Source organism: Passer domesticus, chromosome 10, assembly GCF_036417665.1.
Source record: "Passer domesticus isolate bPasDom1 chromosome 10, bPasDom1.hap1, whole genome shotgun sequence".
In the NCBI taxonomy this organism is placed as follows: Eukaryota; Metazoa; Chordata; class Aves; order Passeriformes; family Passeridae; genus Passer; species Passer domesticus.
Genome location: NC_087483.1, coordinates 34,310,026 through 34,333,632, shown reverse-complemented (window position 1 = coordinate 34,333,632; position 23,607 = coordinate 34,310,026). Strand labels below are relative to the sequence as shown.

The 23,607-nt window shown below is 41.7% G+C and overlaps 1 protein-coding gene across 5 annotated transcripts in view; it reads left to right on the top strand.

Annotated features, from left to right (window-relative positions):
- The window catches only part of OSBPL11 (oxysterol binding protein like 11), a 43,181-nt gene that overhangs the window by 2,463 nt on the left and 17,111 nt on the right, over positions 1–23,607 (top strand). Inside the window, exons 1-5 of one of the 5 annotated variants that reach the window (XM_064435094.1) lie at positions 1,340–1,855; positions 17,195–17,263; positions 18,306–18,481; positions 19,200–19,279; positions 20,028–20,204. In XM_064435094.1, coding sequence (XP_064291164.1) covers positions 17,202–17,263; positions 18,306–18,481; positions 19,200–19,279; positions 20,028–20,204 — 495 coding nt within the window. In that variant the 5' untranslated portion in view covers positions 1,340–1,855; positions 17,195–17,201. Of the gene's footprint in view, positions 1–1,339; positions 1,856–2,425; positions 2,724–12,742; positions 12,891–13,890; positions 14,026–17,194; positions 17,264–18,305; positions 18,482–19,199; positions 19,280–20,027; positions 20,205–23,607 lie in introns of those variants that run through there. The other 4 variants (XM_064435097.1, XM_064435093.1, XM_064435096.1 and 1 more) reach the window with 4 other exon arrangements.

Here is a 23,607-nt window from a genome sequence, read left to right as displayed (position 1 = left end):
CACTGAATTGTAGCAGGAGAAGGAGACAGAGCAGTGAACTGAGCACAAGTTATAATTAGTAACATCCTGAGCTAAAGAGAAAAGGCAGATTGCACTGTGTAAGCCCTCAGCAGACGTGGGTTAGCTGTCAGCCTCTCTGTGCTATTCAGCATTTTGTCAATGCCATCTTACGAGAGCCGCTGGTACTGCACATGCAGCACCTTTCTGAGGATAAAAAAGCAAAGGCACAGGGGGAGCAAACCTGAGTTTACCATGCTCAGGGACCAAATACTGAGGGGCTGCAGAAATACACATTAAGGATTGCTGGCCTGTCTGGGGTGTTGGAACATTGTACTGACCACCTGTGATGGTTGCAAAGGCCAGGCACAGGTGAAGCTCTGTCTCTGCTGGGACTGGTTGTCCCTGAGCAGGGGCGAAATAAAACACAGATTTGCTTTTGTTTCAAATTTTCCCAGGAAAATTTCAGGGTTATAGGCATACATTATGATACCATGCAATTATATATCTTCAATTAAAGGGATTGGCAGAGCAGGAAGTAATGTGTTTGGAGAGCAAGAGGCTCCTCTTGCTCTTGCAGTTCTGGCCAAAATTTTCTTTGTAGACAATGTTACTCTGCTGGTCTGCTTACCTATAGGTTCCCAAGAAAAATGCAGGGAAAAACCCCTTTTTTTTTTTTGCCTGCAGTGACAAATATGCTCCTAAAAAAGTAGAAGTGGTGAATTTTATGTCTCCTCTCACTCTAAGAGAGATTCTAGGCACAGATGCAACAGGCAGTCCACACTGGTCTGCTAGAGGAGAGAGACTGTGTGTGCTTGGCAGAGAGGGAGGGATATGTGGTAATTTAGAACCAAATTAAAGTTTATAAATATATTTTAAAGACACAGTGCTCCTAGTGTGCCGTCATCACTTGCTGGCCCAAGGCAAATGTGTTTTGAATGTCATTGGGAAAGTTGAAACACGCTGGTAGGGGGTGGGAAGGCCAGGGCGGCTTTCATGGAGTAAAAAGCTGCTGCCAGAGAGGTGCTGTAAGTAAATAAACTATTTGTATGAAAAATGTTCTCCTTTAAATTTTTGCTTCTGTGTATGATTCTCACATAGGGAATTTTTAGCATCTTTTGCAACACAGTTGTTTACAGTATGTAAGTGTATAGTGAGAGCGGAGGAGGGAATTTGGATGAGATGAAGATTGGCCTCACTAACCACAATCATGGTTCTGCCTTCCTCTTCTTCATATGCAGATTATTTAATGTCAGAATGATGATCCCCTGCTCCTGATTTCAAAAAATAATGCAGCTGCAGTCAGTGAGGCTGTGATTGGCCAAAAGCCATGACTGGCCTGAAAGATTTCACAGAGCCAGACCAAGCTCTCCCAGTTAAATATACTGGTATTCCATGACAGAAAAATGCAGTAACCGGAGGAAGAATAGGAGGGAAAAAATAAGTTTCCTCTCAAGGCTGTGTTGTGACATTGGTCAGTGCATGAAGTGCTGAGTTTGACTCTGCTCTGTGGTCTCAAGCAAGATTCCAGTTGAAGATAACTGTATGGAAATTATAGTGGAAAATATGGTTGCTGCTCCCTGGATGGAATGTGGTGAGCATCCCCAACCTTTCACACACAAACTAAGGAGGACTGAATGAGGGTGAAGGGGGCTGGAGACACTGCAGCCAGGCTCTGGCAAAACCCTTGCAGAGGAGGGAACTCGGTGGTACTTTCTAGCTGATAATCTACACAGAAACTGAAAAACAAGAGAGAAAAAGGAAGATATGCCACTGTTGAATCAGCATCCGTGGTAAAATCACTCTTCTTGGACTGAAACGTCTCCATCGCTGGTACTATTGTGATACCCACCCAAAGGTATGACCACCCCTCACTGAGATGTATGACTGAAGTCACTCGCGCTCCACCTAAATGTGAAGAAATAGTGTAAAAGTTATATAAGGTAGGAATATAAAGAGGAGAATATGGAAGTGTGTAAGTTAAGAAATGGAGAGAAGTTAGGGAAGACTCTGTTGTGGCTTCTGGGATCAGTCTGTGGGTGAACCTGCCTTCTCATAGGGTTAGAACCTATATGACTATCTCGACCTAACTTTTGTTAGGAATTAGAGCTTGTTCGTATGCTGCTTTGAATTCTTGTATTGCTTTGAACAGGTTTTTGCGGTCAGACACTATCACCGGCAATCCTCGACCCTTAACCCGCACTATTTTATTGTTACTCCGTAACCTGTTAACGGGAGCCCTCCCGGAGCGCTGGCAGCTGATCAGTTATTACCGCTCTGAGGAACTCTCCCTTTTCCGCCTCAGCCGCTTCCCAAGCTTTCCGAGCGCTGCCCGCACTAAAGATGGCGGCGGCGCTGACCCGGAAGGGGCGGCGGGGCCGGGCCGGGTGAGGGAGCGGGAGGGCGGGATCGCCCATCCCGGCGCGGCCGTGCGGGAGCCCGGCCAGCCCAGCGCGGCCAGCCCGGCCCAGCCGAGCGGGGCGTGGGGGTGCCGGCGGCCGCCGCCATCGCAGCCCGCATGGGGCGGGCTCGCTCCGTGCGCCGGGGCCGGGGGCGCCGCTGAGGGGCGGCAGCCGCGGCGCCATGCAGGGCGCGGAGCCGGCGGCGGCCATGAAGGGGCCGGAGGGCGAGGGCAAGACGGAGCCGCTGCCGGCGGCGGCGGGGCAGAGCGGCGGCGGCAGCAGGAGCGGCGGCGGCCGCGGCGGCAACAAGGGCTGGCAGTACAGGTGGGCGTGAGGGGCGGCGGGCCCGGGGCTGCCCCGGCGCGGGTGGGCGGCGTGGCTGCCCCGGCTGCAGCAGCGCCGGAACCCCCCCGGCTGGAACCGCGGGGTGCGGCACGGGGCACACGGCTCCCTCCGTCCCTGTGCCCACCGTCCCTGGGGGGCCCGCGGGCGGCTCCCGTGCTCCATCAGCACAAGGCTGCCGGGGGTGGTGTGCCTGTGCTCCTGCCTTTCAGATCCTCTTTTCCCCTCGCTGGACGTGGAGACCTGTTTGAAGTTGTTGGAGGCGCTTCGCCGCTTTCCAGCCTTTCCACAAAAAACCCCAAACTTTGTGCCGAGTTTTAGATCTTTTTAAGGAACTTAATGGCAGTCATTAATTTTTTTGTTGATGGTTTCTGTTAGTTGCTGGTAGCAAATTTGAGTGTGCACGGAGTTTCAGTCTTATCGAACTTGTTTTAAGAACGGCGTTGCTTAGCGTAAATCGGGGTGATTACTCAGGTTCAGCCAGTCAGCAGAAGGGAGCAGAGAAAGCCGGAGAAGCTGAGCTCGCAGCGTTAGTTTGAATTATTTGTCTGTGTATTCGGGAGACTTGAGGGTTTCCATATGTTTTTTTTCTGCTGTGCTCTCTGTTTGAACACATTCCCCCTCACACGCTGGTAGCGGGCTCCACAGCATCACCCGGGAGATCTCCGAATCTGCTCCCGGCTCTCTCCTCCTTGGCTGGAGTTCTGCCATGTTGCTGTTGAAAATGCTGCTGTTCTGTGAAGTTTGCACACTTCTCCTTCAAATGGAGACTCTCCAGAGCCGTCGTCTGCCGGCCCAGATGGACTGGCTTGCTGTTTGCTGCGCGGGGAGACCGCGGGGCCGGCCCGGGATGTGCAGGCACCGAGCGCCCTGCTGCTTTTCCCTGGGAATGAGCGGCGCGGTCATCGCTGAGAATCTGGGTCATGGGTGTTTCACTTTTCTGGGGACTGGTGCCGGAAAGAGAAGTGATTTCAGGGTGAATATTTCAGGCTGTTAAGTAGGGAAGGCTAATTGTCAGATGTAGCTATTGGCTGTTTTAAGCACTGGTTTTCCAGTTGCTTTTTAAACTCTGGCTTCAAGTAGAACTGAATTTTGCTGTTAGTGTATCCAAGCACACACTATCCATGTTTCACTGTGAGACACAGGAGTTAGTTTATGCAAACAAAATGGAAATATTTTATGTGGAATTGGAAGCAGTGGAAAAGATTTGCCTGGATGTATTTTTATCTATACTGTGTTTGTGATGGTGGTCACTGGTCAGTGCTGTACAGTGAAATTCCACTTTTTAAAATTAGCCATCCAATTGCTTTGTTTCTTCTTTCAGTGCTGTGGCTTGTATGACAAAAATTGAGCTGACCCCGAGTCTTAGCCATTTTGGTGGTTTGACAGCTCTTAAGTGGGAGCTGTCCTTCTTTTTCCTTGTAGCTGTCAATATCTGGTTTAAATTGCTCTAAATCTTTAGTGCAATATATCTTTTCATTCTAGATAATTTGGAGAAATTTAGTGTACTAATTCTGTGATTGTGGACACTTGAGATACCTTGCTGTTAATCTCTGCTGTGTTTAGGATCAATTATTTACTCCTACATTTGTCTCTATATCTAATTACCCTCAAAATATCACCTTTCCCCCCTGTCTGCCTAGAAAGCCCTCCTGAATGAGATGCTGTAGTTTAGTTTTCACTTTATGAATTACTTCTGTGCTAAAATGTATTTGACAAAAGACAAACTCCCCAAGGATACATCAGTGATACATACAGGTTTCAGAAACAGATTTTCTGGGAACTTTTGGTGAAAGTTTGATATTTAATGTTCATAGCAAAAGTTTGAGCAATGAGTGGTCTCATAGATTGGCAGGCATAGGATCCTGAAGTACTTGCTCTCCACAGGCCACATCTGGTGCTGAGGTTTAGTTCACTCTTTGGTGAAGCATCTGGTCAAAACAGCTATAGCAGAGTTCTCAGACATTGGGACAACAGGTACTTGGTACTCCAGTGGTACAAGTGGGGAGTCAGGACTATGGATAAAAACTAAACCTCCAAGACTGCTGGAACCTGAAATAATGAAAACTGGATTTCTCAAACAGGTGCAAGGTCACACATACTTGGCATAAATTGAGTATCTAGAAAATAAAAAATGAATCAGGAAGTCTGACTTTGTATTTCTATAGGGGAATAATAGGGAGATTTTTAAGTAGCTCTGATGGAGTTAGATCAGATATTTATCATAGTGGAGAAGTGACAGCCAGAGACTGCCAGACACGTCAGATGATGTGGAGATGGAGCTGAATCTCCTGTCAAACTTCATGCTTGTAGCCTGTGGATTGATGGGTTTAGGCAGCCAGCAGTGGCCCATCTGAAATTTGTAAGGGATTGTTTTTTTCTGAGGGCAGGAAGATGATTTTTTAAAATTTACTTAGTAGAAGTTCTTGAGAAGCTGCTCTTGTAGCCATCTGACAGGAAGTGATCTTGTTTTCTTGTGAATATACTATCAGGTCAGAGTGTGTCTGAGAACAGCCAACCATTGGTTTCATTTTCTTGACTGAGGCAGAAACAGCCTGAGTGTAAACTTGCATTTCAGTAGATAAAGAGACCCTCAGAGGCTGCACTGCACACTAAGTTCTTTAACTCTGTCTTCATTTAGAGAAGCAATTACCAGGAGGAGGTAAGACTTCTAATAACTTCAGATTATTATAAGATTACTTGATAAAGTAGTTTAAGGTGATATTTTTTTTATTTTCTGCAGTAACCAAGCTGTGAAGTACAGCCTCACCCACAGAATTACTTGCACTCAGCAGTTCTGCCTTACCTTATGACCATCTTCATTTGGTTTTTGCCTTGCTCTGGGTTAAATGAGCAAGAATGCTTTCAGGCAGTGAGAGAAAGGAGGCAGGTTGGGCTGGTACTTCTGTGACATGTGATTTGTAGTCATTCAAATAGCATAAAAACTTCACAACCAGAATGCAGAATCCGTCTGTGAGCTGAATGGAGCACTGATCAGAATATGTGCCAGAGAAGTGTAACAAGTCCTGTCAGCCTGGCTTGAGGGGCTTTCAGATAATTTTGAGAGAAGGGAGTGGCAATCACTGGTTCTTATTTATCTGCAAAATTAAATGTTCAAAGCACTGTAGTTGACTAGAGAACAAGATTGTCTTTCTCAGTTGGAGACATGATCATGTGCTGTCCTCTTATGCGTTTCTTAGTGGTTCTGCTCTCAGATATGTAGATCAATTCTGCTATTGAAAGTATTCCCAGCATTTCTTCCCTGCCATTAGAAATACAGATAAAGTGTTAATGAATTTCCCAAATGATTGCTGATTTTGAAGCTTACAAGTTATATTTCAAAACCTATTTGCTTTTTCACTTCTGCTTGTATTTTTTAGAAAGTGTTTTTGTTCCTTAATTCTCAAATTGTTTTAGCATCTGTTCACTATGGATTTAGCCATGTATAGTTATAAAATACTGCAGATTGTGTCTTTTGCTCTTTGTTTAAGGAAGTGAGTTGCCTTTTTTTAGTTGTTCCTGAGAGTTTGCCTGAGTGCTGCAGGGTTACTCACAATTGTCAGTTAGTATAGAAAACCATTTGGATGAAAGTAGCTTCAAGGAGTAAATTTCCTAAAGTGATAGTATTTTTTTTCTTTTTTTTTTTTTTCTTGCTAGGTGTGACAATGGCCAGTAAGATGGTTCCTCATACTGGGTGGTTTCTGCTTGTCATTAATTAGTTTATTAATTTAAGACAGATTGTCTTGAAGAATTACTCCATGTGGCTTTAGGAGTAGGAGGCTGAGAAGAAGAGCAGACAGTTTTGCCAAAGGGTAACACTAAATGTTTTTCGGTATTGAATGCAAATGGATAACAAATTTTAAACAAGTGAAATGGTTGCCAGTCTTCTTTTGTGGGTTTTAGGGCTTTTTCAGTTGATACTATGCAAGTGTTCTCATAAATACTAAGAATGGGGAGTAAACAGTTACTGACCTTGATTCAGTCTTCTGTGTTTGAGCAGGCCAGCATGTGACAATGTAGGAGAAGAACTGGTAACTGAAACAAGTGAATTTATTTTAATTTTGCATTTTGAGATGATCATGATCACTTTTTAATAAAATCATCCAGTAGGAAATGTGTTTTAAAGGCAGTGCTCATTTCTAAGTTTGATCCCAGTTGCTGTTGAGGGTGACTAACAAGGCTTTGCACTTCAAACATGTAGAAGCAAAGCATGTGAAACTGAGCTAGGCTGTGGAAGCGTCTGCTTTTCATTTGTGCTGTCTTGCAAAAGTGATCCAATTATTAGTAGTAAAGGGAAGTGTCTTGAAACTGATACAATACTGGTCCTTGTATTGGGGGTGTCCCAATGTCAGTCTTAGTTGCAAAAAGATGTACTGAGTGTTCCTAGTTTCTCTGTGTTCCTTGTCACAGTCCAAGAAGTGTTTGATCTTGGGAGGATAAATTTCATCTGTTTGGTCTTTAAAACTGAAACCATCTCGGTAGAAGCAGATACAGGAGGTGATGGCAGCTCAGTGTTCAACAACATTTGCAAACCTCTCCCTTGCTGGTCCTCTCTTCTTGTCTGGGAATCAAATCCTTGCTTAGGCTGCAGTAAGGGTGGTGTGTGCTGACCTAATCAACTGGCTCCTGAGAGCAGGCCAGAATTTAAGCTGAGCTCCCTGTTGATTGCTAAGTGGAAGAAATGTCCCAAACCTTCATGAAAATGTTACTCCTGTCATCCTTAGGACAGTTCTGTCTAACACTGGTACCCCTGGTGCTTCCTTTTTATTACCCATCTCCCTTGTTCTGGTTTTTCTTTTTGCATTGCTTAAAACAAAATTCTTTGTGATTTTAGGTGGAATTTGTGTATATTTGCTGGAATCAATAACTGTAACTCCCTTCTTTGTGGTGCACAGCTGCAGAGGACAGAGGCTGTAATTTTGTGGTGTCACTCCCAGATGGGAGGTTGGCAAGGCCTGCTCCTGTTTTGATTTTCCCCTGCTCTTGCAGCTCACTTCCTCAGTGTCCCACCATTGGAAGAACCTGCTGGCATTGTCACATTGAGGTGCCAGCTCCCAAAGGAGATGATGTTTGTCCTGGCACCTTTTGGCTGGGCTGGTGGCTCTGATGCCAAGCCTGTGTCAGAGTGAGTCCTGACCTTCCTTGCTTCTGTTTCTGGTGATGTGTGGAGATCCCTCAGCACTGTGGGACCTTCAGAAAGTCCATGCTGCTCACTTTGTGACTTGTTGCTGGTCTTTTGAGGTGTGATTTGGATTGCTGAAGAGATGATTTTCTCAAGTGGTTGCTTTGAAATTCAGATTGTTTTTTTCTGCAATTTTGCGTGTTCCTTATTATTACTAAAACTCAGATTAGGAGTGCTGTCACGTTTGATATGCTGGAGGGAACTGGCTGAAAAACCTGGTGCCTGAATTTCTTTATCCTCATTTGACTCTTTGCTTAAAGAGTATATCGTGCTTCTAACACTAATTTAGAAATTCTGCACTTCACATAATTTGCTCATTAGAATAGACAAGAAGCTCGTATTTAAAATGATCAGCCAGTTACATCCATCTCAGGATGCATTCTATGTTATTAAAATATTAAGGTCATCTTTTACCAAATTGATTTTACAGTTGCTCAAGCCCCAGGCACTTCTCAAAAGGCAGGTGAGCCCTTCGTGTTCACACATGTATTTAAACTTGGATAATTGGCGTTGGAGCAGATGTGTCATAAATTAAGAGAAGTAAATCTTGATGTGAGGGGTGGATACAGTTGGGGAGACAAGTTTGGGTAATTTAAGCAGGAGCTTCATGTTGGCTGATGTTCTAGCAGGGAATGTGAGCCCAGTTCCTGAGCCAGGTGACAAGGTCTGGGTTTCCTTCTCCAGCCCTGTGGCTCCTCGGTGAGTGACTGTCAAGAGCACTGTCCCCCTCTTGCTTCTCAGAGCTTCTCCATGCTGGACAGACAGGGTGTCACATGTGGGAGTTGGTTCTGGCATCCAGTGTACTTATGTTCATAGTGGATGTTCACTTTGAGTTCAAATTCAACTAAAATGAAGAAGCACCATTTTTTGTGTAGTGTCTAAATGACAAATAATTTCTGCTGTCCGTGAAATAGATTTCTGCAGGGGTTAATGACTGTTACAAATGTCTATCCTTCGCTAAGTGCAAAGAATATTTTTCAACTTCACCTTTTCTAATGCAATTATGTAGCAGACAGTTAATTAACTGTAGTACAACATTAACATCCTGCTGTGCCTCACGCATTCTCTCCCCAGAGAGATGATGGAAAACAAACTGCATGTGCCTGACCTGATCACATTGCTTAATGCAGAAGCAGAAAGCAGCAGCTGCTGCTGTTACTTTATCCTGGGCAGGTTCCTGTGCTGTACTCATCGTACTGTGAAAATTAAGGCAAAGTGCAGTGACCCCTGTTTACTTACAGGCCTTGCCTTGACGTGCCCTCTGATCACCTGCCAGCACTGGTGAATTCTTGTAGGGGATCGCTGTCCCCTGGCAATGCTGCCAGACAACTTTCTTCTTACTCTGCTTTCAAGGCTTGTACCTTTTCAGATTTTCTCTCCTCTGTGTTTAATGCTGAAATGGGATGGGAGGGCAGGCTGAAGCTGGGTAGGAGAAATGCTGTTCCTTTGTGTGTGTTAAGCTGCCAATCTTGTATTTGACAGCCTGCTTTGGAGCTTTTTGCTGTGGATTTTTTTTTTCCTTTTTGTTTTCAGTTGTGAATTCCAGAGTTTTCAAGGAGGCTGGAGATCTTTGAGGTCTTGGTTAATGTTTAGGTATTTTCAAATTAGTTTCCCAAAGAGCCCATTTTGCACTGAGAAGGTTGGTTACTTTCATTGTATGTTGATGTATCAGAAAGCAAGAGATCTGCTGGGCAGAACTGCAGGATGCTGTATAAAGGAGCTGGTTTCTGACCCTGGTTCTGACTTCCTTTGTGGTAATAGTCTTACATTATTCAAACTGGTTTTCCCCAGTGATCACTAACTGTGTTCCTCTTTTTCTTGGAGGACTGTTTTTGGAATAGTTGGCTCTGATTTTGCAAAACTGTTGCAGGATCACAGTTGCAGCTGAAATCAGCAGAACCCAAGATCTGAATGTATGAATAAAATAAAATAAAAATTGGACTGCATCTGTCTCAAAATTAGGCAGAAAATTCATTGTGCCTCAGTTCCCCATATCTGAATGGAATGATAATGTTTTTGTTCTCTTACTGTTCAGTGCACAACTCCTTCATAAATGTCCATAGCAAGCACAAGAAAACCATGAGGGAACTCATTATTATAGCACGTGTGCCAAATGAATAGTACCTCATACTCATTGCATAATGAAAAGGAACACTTTTGAATAATTCCTTGTCTGGGAATCACCGTTCCCTTCAAGCACCAAACAAGAAAGTAGCCCTGCTCTCTTTATGTATGGTCATGGTCATAGGTGGTTAATGTGTATTCTTTTTTATTTAGAGTTTAAATCTTCTTGGTGTGTTACACCTCAATTTCAATGTAAGAGTACTTTTGTTTAATTTCTCTGTGTTCAAGATTTACAGAATAATTTGGATTGAGATGGGCCTCTGGGAAATCTCTAATCCTCCTGCTTCAGAGCTAAAAGATGTCATTCAGTGCTGCTGAATTGAACCACGTTTAATTGATTGCCATCTAGACTTTAAACTACTGGGTATTGCTTCTTGAGTCTGGTGGTCCACACAGGCCTTTGCTCATATTTATGAATATTTAGATAACATCAATTGACAATAGGCTATTTAAGTATGCTCTTATTTACTTGAAAGTTGATAATAATGATCCTCAGTATTTAACCTGAAATGTTGCAAATAATATTTCTAAAGTAATTACAAAGCAAGAGGCTCATTTGAGGTAGCTGATCAGTGTATTTACCTTCCATTTCAGTGTTTTATTGCTGCAGAGTCCAGAATGGCAATGTGTAATTGTTAATAGAATATTTTAAAAATACATAATCACAAATAATCACAAATACTCAAAACTGAAAGGCATTTCTGGTAGGATAAGAACTACTAGATTTGAAGAGAGCAGAATGCCTTGGGATGGAATGTGCAGTAAGCTGAACCATGTTGGACTGTGCCAAAGAATAACTGAACAATACAGAGGTTTGCTCCACCAGTCTCTGTGGATAGTGTTTACCAGGATCCACTGCTTTCCCAGGTATCATAGGCATCAGACTGTCCAAAACTGCAAAGGTCCTCATCCATCAGTGTTTGCCTTGTATATATTATATCAGTATTGTTCATTGGGCAGAGCAGCTTTAATTTGACTGCTTGAGCTTTCTGAAGCTAGGTTTTGAGATAGTTTTGGGTTTTGTTAACAGTGTTGTGTGAAACTGTGCATTATGGTGTGCTGGTGTAAACTGGCAACATAAATGGTAGCAAAGCTGCAGGCAACCTCTCCAGAGGCATTAAGGGGAGAGTTCAGACCTTTTGAGGTCCTTTTTTTTTGTATGCTGCAGCTCTAAAATGATATTTTCTAAATCTACATTTTGTTTTCCACTGATGTCATTGCAGCAAAATCTGCTGGGTTGGCTACTGACTCTTAGGTGCAGCTTCAGTTCTGTTCTGCTGATGCAAATCCACAAATAAATCGTCCATAAGTGGAGTTCTTGCTGACTTGAGGTGTTCACCTGTGTGTGAGACAGATTGCTGAGCTGAATGTCACTGCAGTTTTTTCTAGGCAGATGTATTGTGAGAGATAGAAAGCTCTGTAAATTGTAAAGTAGTTAAACAATCAGTTTTATAGGTGTTATGTGAGTTTTGCTACTTATTAAATATTGTCTCTCTTCTCCTTGCTACACTGCAAAAGTGTTATAGTAGTTTCATTTGTATGTAATTAACCTGTGCCATTAATGCTGAGAAGAGGAGACTGGAATACAAATTTAGTTAAGATGGTTTTAAAGAAACCCATTAGCTTGATTTGTCATTCTCCTTGAGAGCTAGTATGGATAGAATTTGAGGTGCCAGAACAGCTGCTGTGTTGAGAGCAGGGGCTGGGGAGGGTGGGCTGTGGAAGAGCCCCTCACCCCAAGGGTGGGGAGGCTGGGCTGCATTATGCTGGAATCAAGGACAACTGATAGCTCATTTTGGCTCTGCCACATGTTTTCTTTGTGGAAATCCCTTGCTGCTCTTCCAATGCTTGTCTGTACTCCCAAGGATTTACAGGAGTGCATGTGAAGAGAAGTTTTAGTATCTAATGAGGGGGTGTGTGTTGCTGCATACTTGGAGCCAAGTGGTGTTCTGAAGTATCCTCAGGGTCTACTGTTGATGTTCTTGTCATGGTGTTGGACCTCTTTTCCTTGCACTTGTTTTTGGTTTCTAAATTTATAATTGAGTAGTCAAGGACACGAGCTGAAGAGCAGGAGCTCTGCTGCCACTTCACAGTGGACTATAAAGCACTGCTGGTGAGTTGCACAGCAAGGCTAGTCCAAAAGCTGGAAAAGCAGAGGTAATTGATTGATACTTTGCCTTTCCTTGTTGGGTTTACTGGGGAATGTGCTCCTGCACCACAGAGCTGTGGAACTGGAGTGTGCTGAACTTGGTGGTGGTTTCTTGCAGTTGCAGAAGATATGCCCAAAGTGTACAATGCTGACATAGCTGTTGGGATTTTTTTTTCACCGTTCTCTTCTCCACTGCCTACACCTCTGTGTAAGGAAAAGGGGAAGCAGTGCACTGTAGATAAGCACTTTGCAGTGCCCAGTGAGGAAAAAGCAAGCCATTGCCAACAGTAAACCTGTGAGCAGCAATGAACAAGTTCAGTGAAAATGGTCACTGCTTTTTCCAAACTGTATAGTTGAAATCACTCATTGGTTTGCACTGTTACAAGCCTCATTTCTTTATTTCCTTTTTTTTCCACACTTTGCCATCTTTTAATATGAAGACAGTCTCTTTCACCAGCAGTTTGCATCTTGCTGTGAGCTCAGTAGAAAGGAGCATCTTCCCTTGGCCAGGATCCAAAGGTACTATGGATCAAAGGCACTATGTCACAGTAGTGGTCGTGGCAGCTCTGGAGGCTGGATCCCCCTTCAGGAGCCCTCCCTGACATCTTCATGGGCTCCAGACTCCTGGCCATCCTTCCTGCTGGCAGCAAGTCCACACATACTCAGCTGCTGCCTGAAGTCAGGCCTTACGCAAGTCAGTGGGGAAGCCTTTGGCCGCTGTGTTTGCTCTTCAGACAGCTGCTGGGTCTGCAGAGACTTGGCTGCTCACAGCATCCCACGTGGTGCTGTCTGGGTCCCAGCAAAATTAAAATCATCTGAAGGGCAGTCTTGGAACTGTTCTTTAACTGCTTTCCTGATGGGTGTCATTTTGGTGCCACTGCTAGGTTTTTTTTTCTGTGGGGCTTTCATGGAAACCTACCCAGGAGGGGTATGGAAAATGGTTGGCAAAGCCTTTTGCTGCTTCTCAGAGAAAATGTTGGCTCAGGTGTGAGCCTGGGTGTCTTGGCAGAAGCTCCTGAAAGACGTCATTGTGGGACTCCTGTTCCTCAGTATCTGCGTGCAAAGCTCGGGTGCTGCATGTAAACAGGATACAGGGGAATTTGGCCTGATTGTCACTGTCCTCTTTCTTCCCTGGGACAGGAGACCACCCTGCAAGGCACTGACAGCTGCTGCAACTTAGGACAAGTAAAACCAGAGAAGGATAAATAAGCTAACAGCGATCCTTTGTGAATCTTTTATTCCTATTATTTTTTTTTAGTAGCATGTAGATATGTAGAAATCTGGCTTGTGGTAAACATCTTTGATGTAAGGGAGGGATAATTTTGTGGGAAGAACATGAACTGATGTGTAATTGTTCACAGACATCTGTTATTTGCTTACATGGACCGTTTCAGTGCATCTCACAGTATTTATAAATCAAAACATTGTGATAAATGGACAGTCAAATTCAGTGGTGTTCAACCTTTGGGAAAAAACCCCAGGTTTTGAGAGGTGGTAGATGTTGCTGGGCAAGAGTTCAGATGTTGTATCAATATGTTCTGCATGATTTTTTTCTAGATTGTGATTTGTATAATACCCTCACTTAAAGTAGTCCAGCAAAAGTTAAAATAATTTTTTTTTTCATGTCCTCAGCACTGCGATCCGTCTGTTGCAACATTTCCTTTCTTTGACAGGACATGTGAATTTCAACAGAAAGAGGGCCTTTAGGGATTGTTGACTCATGGTGCTGAGCTGTTGCTATTCCTCTGACAATCTGAGGCTGTGGTGAGCAATTTAAATAGCAGCAAAGCACGTTGGCTATGGAAAGACACACGTACCCATAGGCACAGGTACGTGCACGTAGGCAGCACTGTGACTGCAAAGGGGTTCTGAAAATCAGGAGAGATCCCAAGGGAGCCAGCCCTCACTGTCAGTCTTGTTGTTCAGTGTTTTGTGTTAAAACCACTTTTGAAATCTGTTTTCTAGAAGTCAAAAACTCCTATGTTGGAAGTTTTGGAGGCTTTTGAAATAGACTGGTGACTTTGGAACAGGTTTTGCCAGCACTGTTTCCAATGAAACAACAGTAGGGGCTTACTCATATTTTATGAACTGTGGTTATCTGTGAGGAGAGCTGGTGCTTGAACCTCAACCTCTTGTTCTCAAAGTCTGCCATTTTACAAGCTTTCTGTAGTGCCCTGTAGAGCCTGGGTGTCAGTTCCATACTAGTGAAATGTTACTTGGTTTTCTTTGGGTTGGGTGTGTTTTTGTATTTTTTTTTAATGTTAACTGCCTTACATCACTGCTTTAGCAACAATACATATCTTGGTTGAGCTCTTGCTGTGGAAGCACTAATCTTAAAATTCTTGAAGAAATGCTTTAGTTACAATCCCTGGCCTTGATCATAAATAATACTGAGAATATTTTTATGTATTCATACATGCAGAAGAAGATTAGGAGGTTAACTGTGGTTCTGTCATCAGTTTATGTATAGTTATAGAGTTTACTTCTTTGTGAATTGCAGTTTGCAGAGTGGGTTTAGAGTTCTTTAGTGTATATAATTTTCACTTATTTAAAAATAAGCCTTTGTTCAAATGTTGAAGTAATAGTTCTCAGTCACTTTCTCAGACTTCCATGGGGCAGTGTTTCAGCCTTTCAGCTGAACCCTCCAGGACTGATGAGGTTAGAGATATAAATTATTGAAGAGGAGGCATTTGGAGATGTTTGGGTCCAGACAAAGTGAAAATTCAAGAGGAAAGGAGCATGCAGATGATGGGAAAATGTGATGGTAATTAGGTGTGGAACTACATCATCAGAAGAGCTGCACTCCCTTCTACAGTGCATTTTTCTGCATGACAAAATCAGCTATTTTATCTGTCACACCCAAGAAAAACCCCAGAGGTCAAATGATTTTAATCAAAGGCTATTTAATTTCCCCATGTCAGATGAATGGACTTCCATAGGTCATACAGTCCTGCTGCATTCTCTGCAGTCTGAACTTACCTTTCTGATTTTTTTCTTGGGTTCTGTTAAAGAACCTGTGATTTGGGCACATTAGTTAGTGGGGGTGCAGTGGCTGTAGCCCGAATGTGCAGGGCTATGTGCAGTGTCTCACTGAAAAGCAAGGGTGTAGCTTGCATTCACTGGAGCTGAAGAACAATTAGCTGTGACTAGGGACAATTTTCAGATGAGTAAAACCCAAGCTCATGCATTTTTATGACTATGCAATCTCATAATTTTCAGCTAAATTAAGACAGTGAGCAAGTCTAAACTGTACTTCCCTTGTATGCCAATAATAACAAATGAGAGGCGTCTGCAGAGGATGAGTTTGATTATGTCTCCTTTAGCTTCTCTGTACATTTAAAATATACAACACCCTCTGCTCTCCTTGGTTTTATTTTTATCTGTAGTACCACTTAATGAGCTATTAGAAATTAAATTCCTAGATAGTCCTGCTGGCTGCTCTCCATTGCAGGATATTACTGCAATACTGGTTGCTGCTGTAATAGCTAGGACACATATTTTTGCTTTTAAAAGTAGCATTTAAAATCAGCAGCTTGTTTTTTTTTTTTTTTCCTTCAAAAAATGTACTTTCTTGTATCTCTTGGCTTGCGTTATATCACTGAATGGCAGTGATTTACTCTGTGGCTGTTTTCATTAGTGTCACCCTAAATGGTTTTCTTTTAGATGAAACAGTGTGACATGTTATATTTATCAAACTGTCAGATATCTAATTAGTCTGCTGTCTATAAATGAGGTGTAGACAGCAGCTTCAGCTGTTACTTAGATTTTAGCCCAGTACTTAGCCCAATTATCTTTGCAACCCAAACCCACTAAGGGAGATGATCCCTTGGTTCTTATAGTCCTGTTTTTTCCCCTTTTCCCCTTTTGCTGACATGGGGCTACTTTGTCCATTTAACAGCCAAGAGAGATTGCTGCTCCTCCAATGGACTCTGAATAATTTCATTTAATCTTCAACCTACTACAGCCTACAGAAATTTTAATTTAAAATTTAAATAAGAAACAAATTTCTTTTGGAGAAGCAAATAGTGTCTGATATTTGGGTCATTGTTTCAATTCTTCTTTGTAATAGTAGGAACTTTTTTCTCATGTTGGATCTGAATTGCCAAGAGTGTGTTCCTCAGTGTGGGGTTATGCCCTCACCTATGGTGAGGTGAGGGCATTGAGATGGCATTTCTAGGTTTATGGGAACATAGAGCATAAAGTGGGTCTTTAAACTGTGGTCTTAAAGTGAGTAATTTGTAGCCAAGGTACTTTTAAGTCTTATTTAGGGCAATTGATTTTCAGAAATGGCAATGTATTTTTGCATATAGTGATATTAAGTCTCCATGCCAAGTGCCTTTGGTGGATTCTCATTTTTGGTGGGTGTTGCAAGTCGAATCTTTAAAGGAGAAACTACTGGATTTTCCTGTCAGGCCAGAGGAGGAGATGTTTTGGCTTCTGGTTTAGGTCTCAGAATATGTTGATGTGACCTGCAGCTGCATGTTGTGTTGTGTAGAACATCTGTTTGGGAGCATGACTGTGTAGGGGAAGGGTGCTGGTCACAAGGAATTAAAAACACCAGACTGATGTAGGAGTAGCTACAGACTGTTTAGGTTGGTGGCTACAATCCAGGGGTCTGTTAATAAACTACTGAAAGTTAATTTTGTTCAGGAGCCCAAAAGTACAAAATTTGTGTTGAAGAGAGAGCAGGAACCAGAAGCAGCATGGATACCAAGTCTTTTAATTACCTGAAACTTGTAAAAATGGGTCTAGAAGTGCCTGTTGAATTGATGCAGCTACTTATGGCCTGAAATTATTTGAAATTCAGTAAGTCTGGTTAAATTGTCATAAGAAACTATTTTTGGAACAAGGCTGGAAAATCTTTGAAGTGTAACTTTATTAAATTGATAGTGCCATTCTAAAAATGAACATAAAATTCATCTCCTGAGAATAAAGATGGTCAGAAGGATCTAAAATACGTTTGGTATTGTCTGATGGCTTTTCTCTCTCTTTTTACAGTGATCACATGGAAAATATTTGTGGCTACTTAATGAAATACACCAATCTTGTCACTGGCTGGCAATATCGGTAAGTGTTTTATTGCTTTTTAGTGGTGTTGGTGTCTGCAGCATCCAAATGAACACGTTTCAGATTTTTTTAATAACACCTAGATTTCTCTATTTCTAGTAGGCAAACTTCATGCAGGAATCTTATGCTTTTAACAATATAGATTAAGCTAATGTGTAGATAAATAATATTTGTATTAAGGCATGAATATAAAAAAGGCATAGGCAATATAAAGCAGTTAACTCATTTAGTGACTCATAACTATGTTTGTGTGTAAAAAGCATTAGGTTTTTTCTTCTTTTCCATTAAAAAATATTGTCTTTGTGTTTTCTGTTGAGTCTTTACCTTTGTGCCAAATTATCCTATCACTTAAAAAAAATAAGACTTCATTACTATAAATTCAAACTTAAACAGACTTTTCCCTTTCCCCAGGGTGTCTTTTCCCCTGGAACAACTTGATTTTCTGTGTCAGGTGAAATTCTCTAGTCAGGTTTAATGCTGTTCCTAAAGCAGCACAGTGCAACCAAATTAATGTTGGAGAGACAAGTCCTTAGTGTACCACACTGTGCCACCTGTGCTGCCCCTGGCATGGAGTGACTCATGTCAATATATTCAGCATTCAACTCAAGTGAAACTTGAAGCACAATGTCCAGTTCCATTAAAAAAAAAAAATCTGGAATTGCTTCACTTTCATGGTTTTGCATCCCAGCTCCTTTGTATCTGGGGCTGTTTTACTTTTAATGTATGTAGTTTAAGGATTTATTAAGCCCTAATGATTCAGGATATAATTTTTGATTCCCAAAATCTCATGATAATGTTCTCCTGTGGGCACGTTGTTCTGTTGGGCAATCCCTGCACTCTAAGAAAAAAAATGCCAAGAAATCAATTTTTGTGCCAACTTGGACATAATTCCATGTTTAGGGTTTTCTTGACACAAGTCTTTTAGTCCCAATCGCATCTGTGCAACTTGTAATGAGAATATTGACTTCTCCCAGTACCACCACCTGTACAAAAAAAAGAAAAGCTGGTTTTATTTAGTGTATTTGCTTTGTTATCCTTGCAGGTATTTTGTGTTAAACAATGATGCTGGCCTGCTGGAGTACTTTGTGAATGAGCAGTCTAGACATCTGAAGCCCAGAGGTACCCTGCAGCTGGCTGGAGCTGTCATTTCACCCAGTGATGAGGACTCTCACACCTTCACAGTCAATGCAGCCAGTGGGGAGCAGTATAAACTAAGAGGTAGGACCTGGATGCTTGGGCAGGGCATCCTTCCACTAGAGGACAGTCCTGGCTCTCACCTGGGGCTGCAAGGCCAAAGAGAGAGAACCTGGTTGGCAAAGTGCTGCCATGAAAATTATGTGCAAGACTTCCATCCCACTGTTCAGGTAGAAATGGTCTGTATTTATGGATAGTTCCATAATGTTTGGGTTTGAAGACCTTCAGAAGACTTCATATGTGTAGAGTGGGGTTTAATCTTCATGTATATTGTCCTTAAATTGTGCTGATTCAAAGTTTTCTAAATCATTGTAAGTAGCAATACTGTGGTGATGCTCGCAGAGAATTTAATTATTCAGTTTGTTAGTCACCTTATGGTGGTTATAAAAGCCCATTCTCTGATTTTGTAGGCTGCAGAAATCTAGGCTGATAACTTTGAGTATTTCTTCCCTTGAGGGTTTGCTGTAATTTTCTAATTTGGAGTACCTTACTCTTATTGCAGAAAAGTGTTTCATGTTGTTAGATTACAATATTTGTGAGGGCAGTTGATGTTTTTTAATTTATTTCATAACACTGAAAAATAGCATAAAGAAAAAAGAAAGTATATACTATTTATGTTGAACTTAACATTATAGTTACTTTGCACTGTTAGTCTTGTGATTTTTAAGAATGAAGCAGTTGTTTTTGCCCATACTTTGAAACGTCTTGATTTAACAGAATCCTTTTGGTTTGCTTTTATTAGCTACAGATGCGAAAGAGCGGCAGCACTGGGTTAGCAGGCTACAGATATGCACCCAGCATCACACAGAAGCTATTGGAAAGGTATGACTGATGCTCCCATGGGCAAAAACCTGCCTGGTGGTAGAAGCAGTTGCAAATACAACTTCAGTGTTATTGAAGCCTTTCCATTTTTTGTTACTTTTTTTTAAATGTTTTTTTTTTTAACCCCTTACTTTTTTTTCCTAAAAGCCGCTCGGCAGCCCACAGGTAAATTTAGGGTGAATTCCCTTGTTTGAGAAAAAAGTCCTCAACACTGTATCTGAGAACTGTTGTTTCCATTTGCTAACCATGTGGTGGGGATGTGTATAGTGTATTTTATAGAACCTCCTGATTGCCATATCACCTGTTCTGATACCTGAATAAAGTCTTGATTTTAAGTTACAATCAGCATCTTTTAGCTGGGTTTGTTGTAAGAGACAAGTAAAACTAATAGCTCTGAATGAAATTTCATTCTTTTAAATGTCAGTCCTATCCCTGCAGGATCTATTAGTAGTAATTTTCTGGTGCTGTTGCAAATCAAGGACTGATCTTCAAGTCAGAGAAGTAATACTTACAGATCAATCTCATTTCACAGATTGTTCTTAATTGGACTGTAAAAGAGGGCACCTAGAAGCAGATAGTGGAAAACATTTAGCAGTTGCTACCAATGCATTATTAGGGCTTTGCCATTTTTCCTTGCTCTATAAAAAATTAAAAATTGATCTATTCTGCTGTATCTTTCGCATTAGAACATTTGCTGGTTATTAGGATTAATTGTAAATGTTTCTCAATATGCTTGTTTATTCACTAGAACAACCCTCCTCTGAAATCTCGCAGCTTCTCTCTTGCATCTCAAGGAAGTGCCAACTCTCCTGGCGTGCAGAGAAGACCCAGTCAAAATTCCTTCTTCAGTGTTGGACATCACAGATTGCCAACGGGAAAAAGAGTTCCCATTATGCAGCCAGATCACCTTGTAGATGTTAGAGAGGTTTGTATGCTTTAAATTCTCTTGCAGAGAGCTGTGGTGTTATTTGTGAGGTTGTGGAGAAACCTGCTGTTCTTAGTTAGATATATTGTCAGTAGCATGTCCTAAGCTATTATTGCACAGCTGTGTGAGGATAAGTAACTTGTCCTGGCTAATTGTAGAAGTACATGGTGTGTATTTGGTGACTTTTGTACTCTGAGTAGTATCCTGAAGATAGAACCATGCTACATCTTTGCAAGCTGTAGCACTACAAGTGACAAGGGAATATCCTTAAGGGATATAATGGTACTGTTGTACACTTTCTTCCCGTGTCAAGCTATAGAAGAACTGACTAAGCTGTGCTTGTATCTCTTATGACTAAGGAGAAATTGGTCATAATTGATATTTCAGAACGCTGATACCATTTTCTGGTATGCTGATTCATTTAGACACATTGTCTAGGGATGGGTGTGACTGAACAGAGAGCAATTCAGATGCCTGGTTTTTTTCCTCTCTATGTTCACGACACTATATTTTGTGTGTTTGGGGAGAAAAATCCAGAAATAATTACCTTTCCATCTTGACTGACAGAGCAGACTGAGTACTGGTTGATTTTAACTTGTGAATATATCCAGGGTGGATCTTGCCTATCTAAAGATAATGCATTGCAAACCTGTGTTACTTAGTGGTGGTACTGATGTTAATAATTACTTTAGTGTTAACTGTAATTAGTGTGGTGTAATATATTTCTTGGCAAAAATAAATTTCTAATGGAGGGCTTTTTAATTTAATGAATAAAGATCCGGGAAGTGTGAATAGCTAGAAATTGAATTTAGACAAATTGGAATAGAAGAGTGTTGTATAATGTGAGCCTCATTAACCTTAAGGTATGTGGCTGAGCACTGTGGTAAGTTCTCCAGTAACTGGGTGTTGCAGATACTTTCACTGGTATGGCATGCTGTCCTTGTGCCTTGATTTATATCAGCTATTGAGGTGTAATTATTCAGGAGTTTACACAAGGTGACTGACTCTTTAAACCTTGGAGTCTGTGAATCTCTCTCCACAGCAGACTGTTCTTGCAGATGTCTTGCAAAAGGGTAATTGCTACCATCCTGTTTTTATCCTCTTAGAGCAGTAAAGTCTCCTATAGTGCTAATGCAGAGATGTGTGAAGTGCTGCTAGGTACTCAGGAAAATAAAAATGTTTCAAAAATGGCTTTTTCACTTTTTGAATTTTCCAACACCATTATGGCATACAAAATTTCAGGGAGGAAAGAGGAGTATGTGTGAGCTGGAGCACTGAAGCAGTGGCTTGTATCCTGTAATTGGAATAAAGTGGAATAACTTTTCTTGGCATTGCAAAGAGCACAGGAAGCTATTCATGCTCTCTTGATTGCTACAGAGTTTGGTGGCACAGCATGATTATTTATCAACTTAAGAACTTTAGACTTGTGCAGATGAAGAATCCTTAGTAGTGCTGACGCTTTTGAATGTTGATGTTAGTTTGCTTGCTTTTTTTAAGCTAAAATGCTTGTTGGATACAATGCCTACTGTTTTGTAGATAGGATTAAAATACTGAAGGGCAGATATGTGCCTGTTACCCCTGAGCATGGTACAGCTTGAACAGAAATTAATTTTGAAAAGCTGTGGGAAGAGCAACTTCTTTCAAAGAATATACTACATTGTGACCTTCTTTCATTTTCCCATGAATTGCACTGTACCTGAGTCTCCCTTGGCAGTCCCTTTCCCTTTAACTGGCCCTTGTTCTTGGCTGAATGTGTCATGATGCTGACGTGGTTACTGTGCAAAGCAGGAGGTTTAAGAAGATCTTTTTGCTAACTTGCACTAAATGCAGGTGTCTGTGTGTTTGCAAAGTGAAAACAATAGCCTGTGTATTTTTCCAAGATTTTGAATTTTTAGTCACCATGCTGTTCTTCTCCTGCAACTATTTTTTTTTCAGAGCTGAGTGTATAATTAAGAAAAACCTTAAGACTGTTCAAAGTGTGTCCTTTGAAAGGGAAGATGTGCCTATTTGAACTTCATAGCTAAGCATAGCATGGCTTGTCCTATTGTCTGACCTGATCCTGGAATGAAGTGCTTGGGGCCTGCCACATGGTGAATTACTGACAGTAAAGGTCACTAGGATTGTGGTGATTTGTCAACTGATTATCTGTGGGGTTTTTGTGGGAGTTTCTTTTTAAGCCAACACACTTTTTCAAAGTTGGAAAAAAACTGCACACAAAGGCTTTTATCACACTTGTGACTGGAGAAAAATGAGACACATGTTGTGATAGCAGCTGGTGTGTTTGCATAGGCAAAGCTATCTATAACTCAATGTTTTAGTAGCTTTCTGCCCTGTTGCTCTTGGTATATACTAAGGCTGACTCTGCACAATTAACACCAGTTTTAAAGAACCACTGCTTTGTAAATTCACACCTTTGAATGCTATGGAGCCAAGCCCTTAAAAGTTCCAAAGATCACATACTATGAACTTGGATGAATACACATTCCTTTAGTATTGCATAAAATCTGAGAAGCAGTTGGTGGAAGGGATTGCAGGTAGTACTACTGAAAAAAAAATCAGTCAGATACTGCTAGGATTAGGAATTAAATTATTGGAGTGAAAAGGCTGCCTAGTACCATAGCAGTTAAATGCATATTTCTGTAAAGACTTTTAAAAGAAATTCTGCTGCTGCTCTGCTAAATCAATCTGTCCTTACATTTACCTTCACTATCAGAACATATAATGATTGCAGGGCAGTGCTGTCCAGTTACATGGATGCTGTTTGTTGTTCCTCTCCAGAAAGGGGACTAGCATGTGTAAGAGTTTGCTTTCATCCCTGTGATTCAAAATTGGGTAGTATTTTGTCTCTGTGAGTATAAAGAAGAAAGTGCTGCTTGATGGCTGCTGTGCTTTGCCCCTGTACCTCATGTGGGCAGATTCTGTGGTTTAGGTGTGTGGAGTTCTGTGTGAAGGAGAAAAGGAACATGGAGGGAGAGCAGGGGGAACAATGACAACAGGGCAGCTGCAATTTGAGCACAGAATGAAGGTGAAAATCCTGCTGGCTTTTCTTCCCTCCTTGCAAAGTAAATGCTGAGATGGTGACAATCAGTGTGGTGTCCATGCAGAGAATAAATGAAGATCCTTTATGATTTGAGTCAAAATGAGGAATACAGGTCTTCTTTGTTAAAGTACTGCACCTCTGATTGCAGGGAGTGAAAAAAGTCTTGATACCCACAGACAGCAGATCCTATTCCAGAGCACAGAGCTAATTACTTCTCACACAGAGTGCATGTGGGTGATGCCTTAGGATTTTAGCTTTTATATTTTTCATATATTTGTAATCCTGCAATTCCCCTCTCACCCCCGTCCCTATCAACTAGGCATGAAAGTGATATCTACTGCACCAAGTGTCTTGTTCAAATTC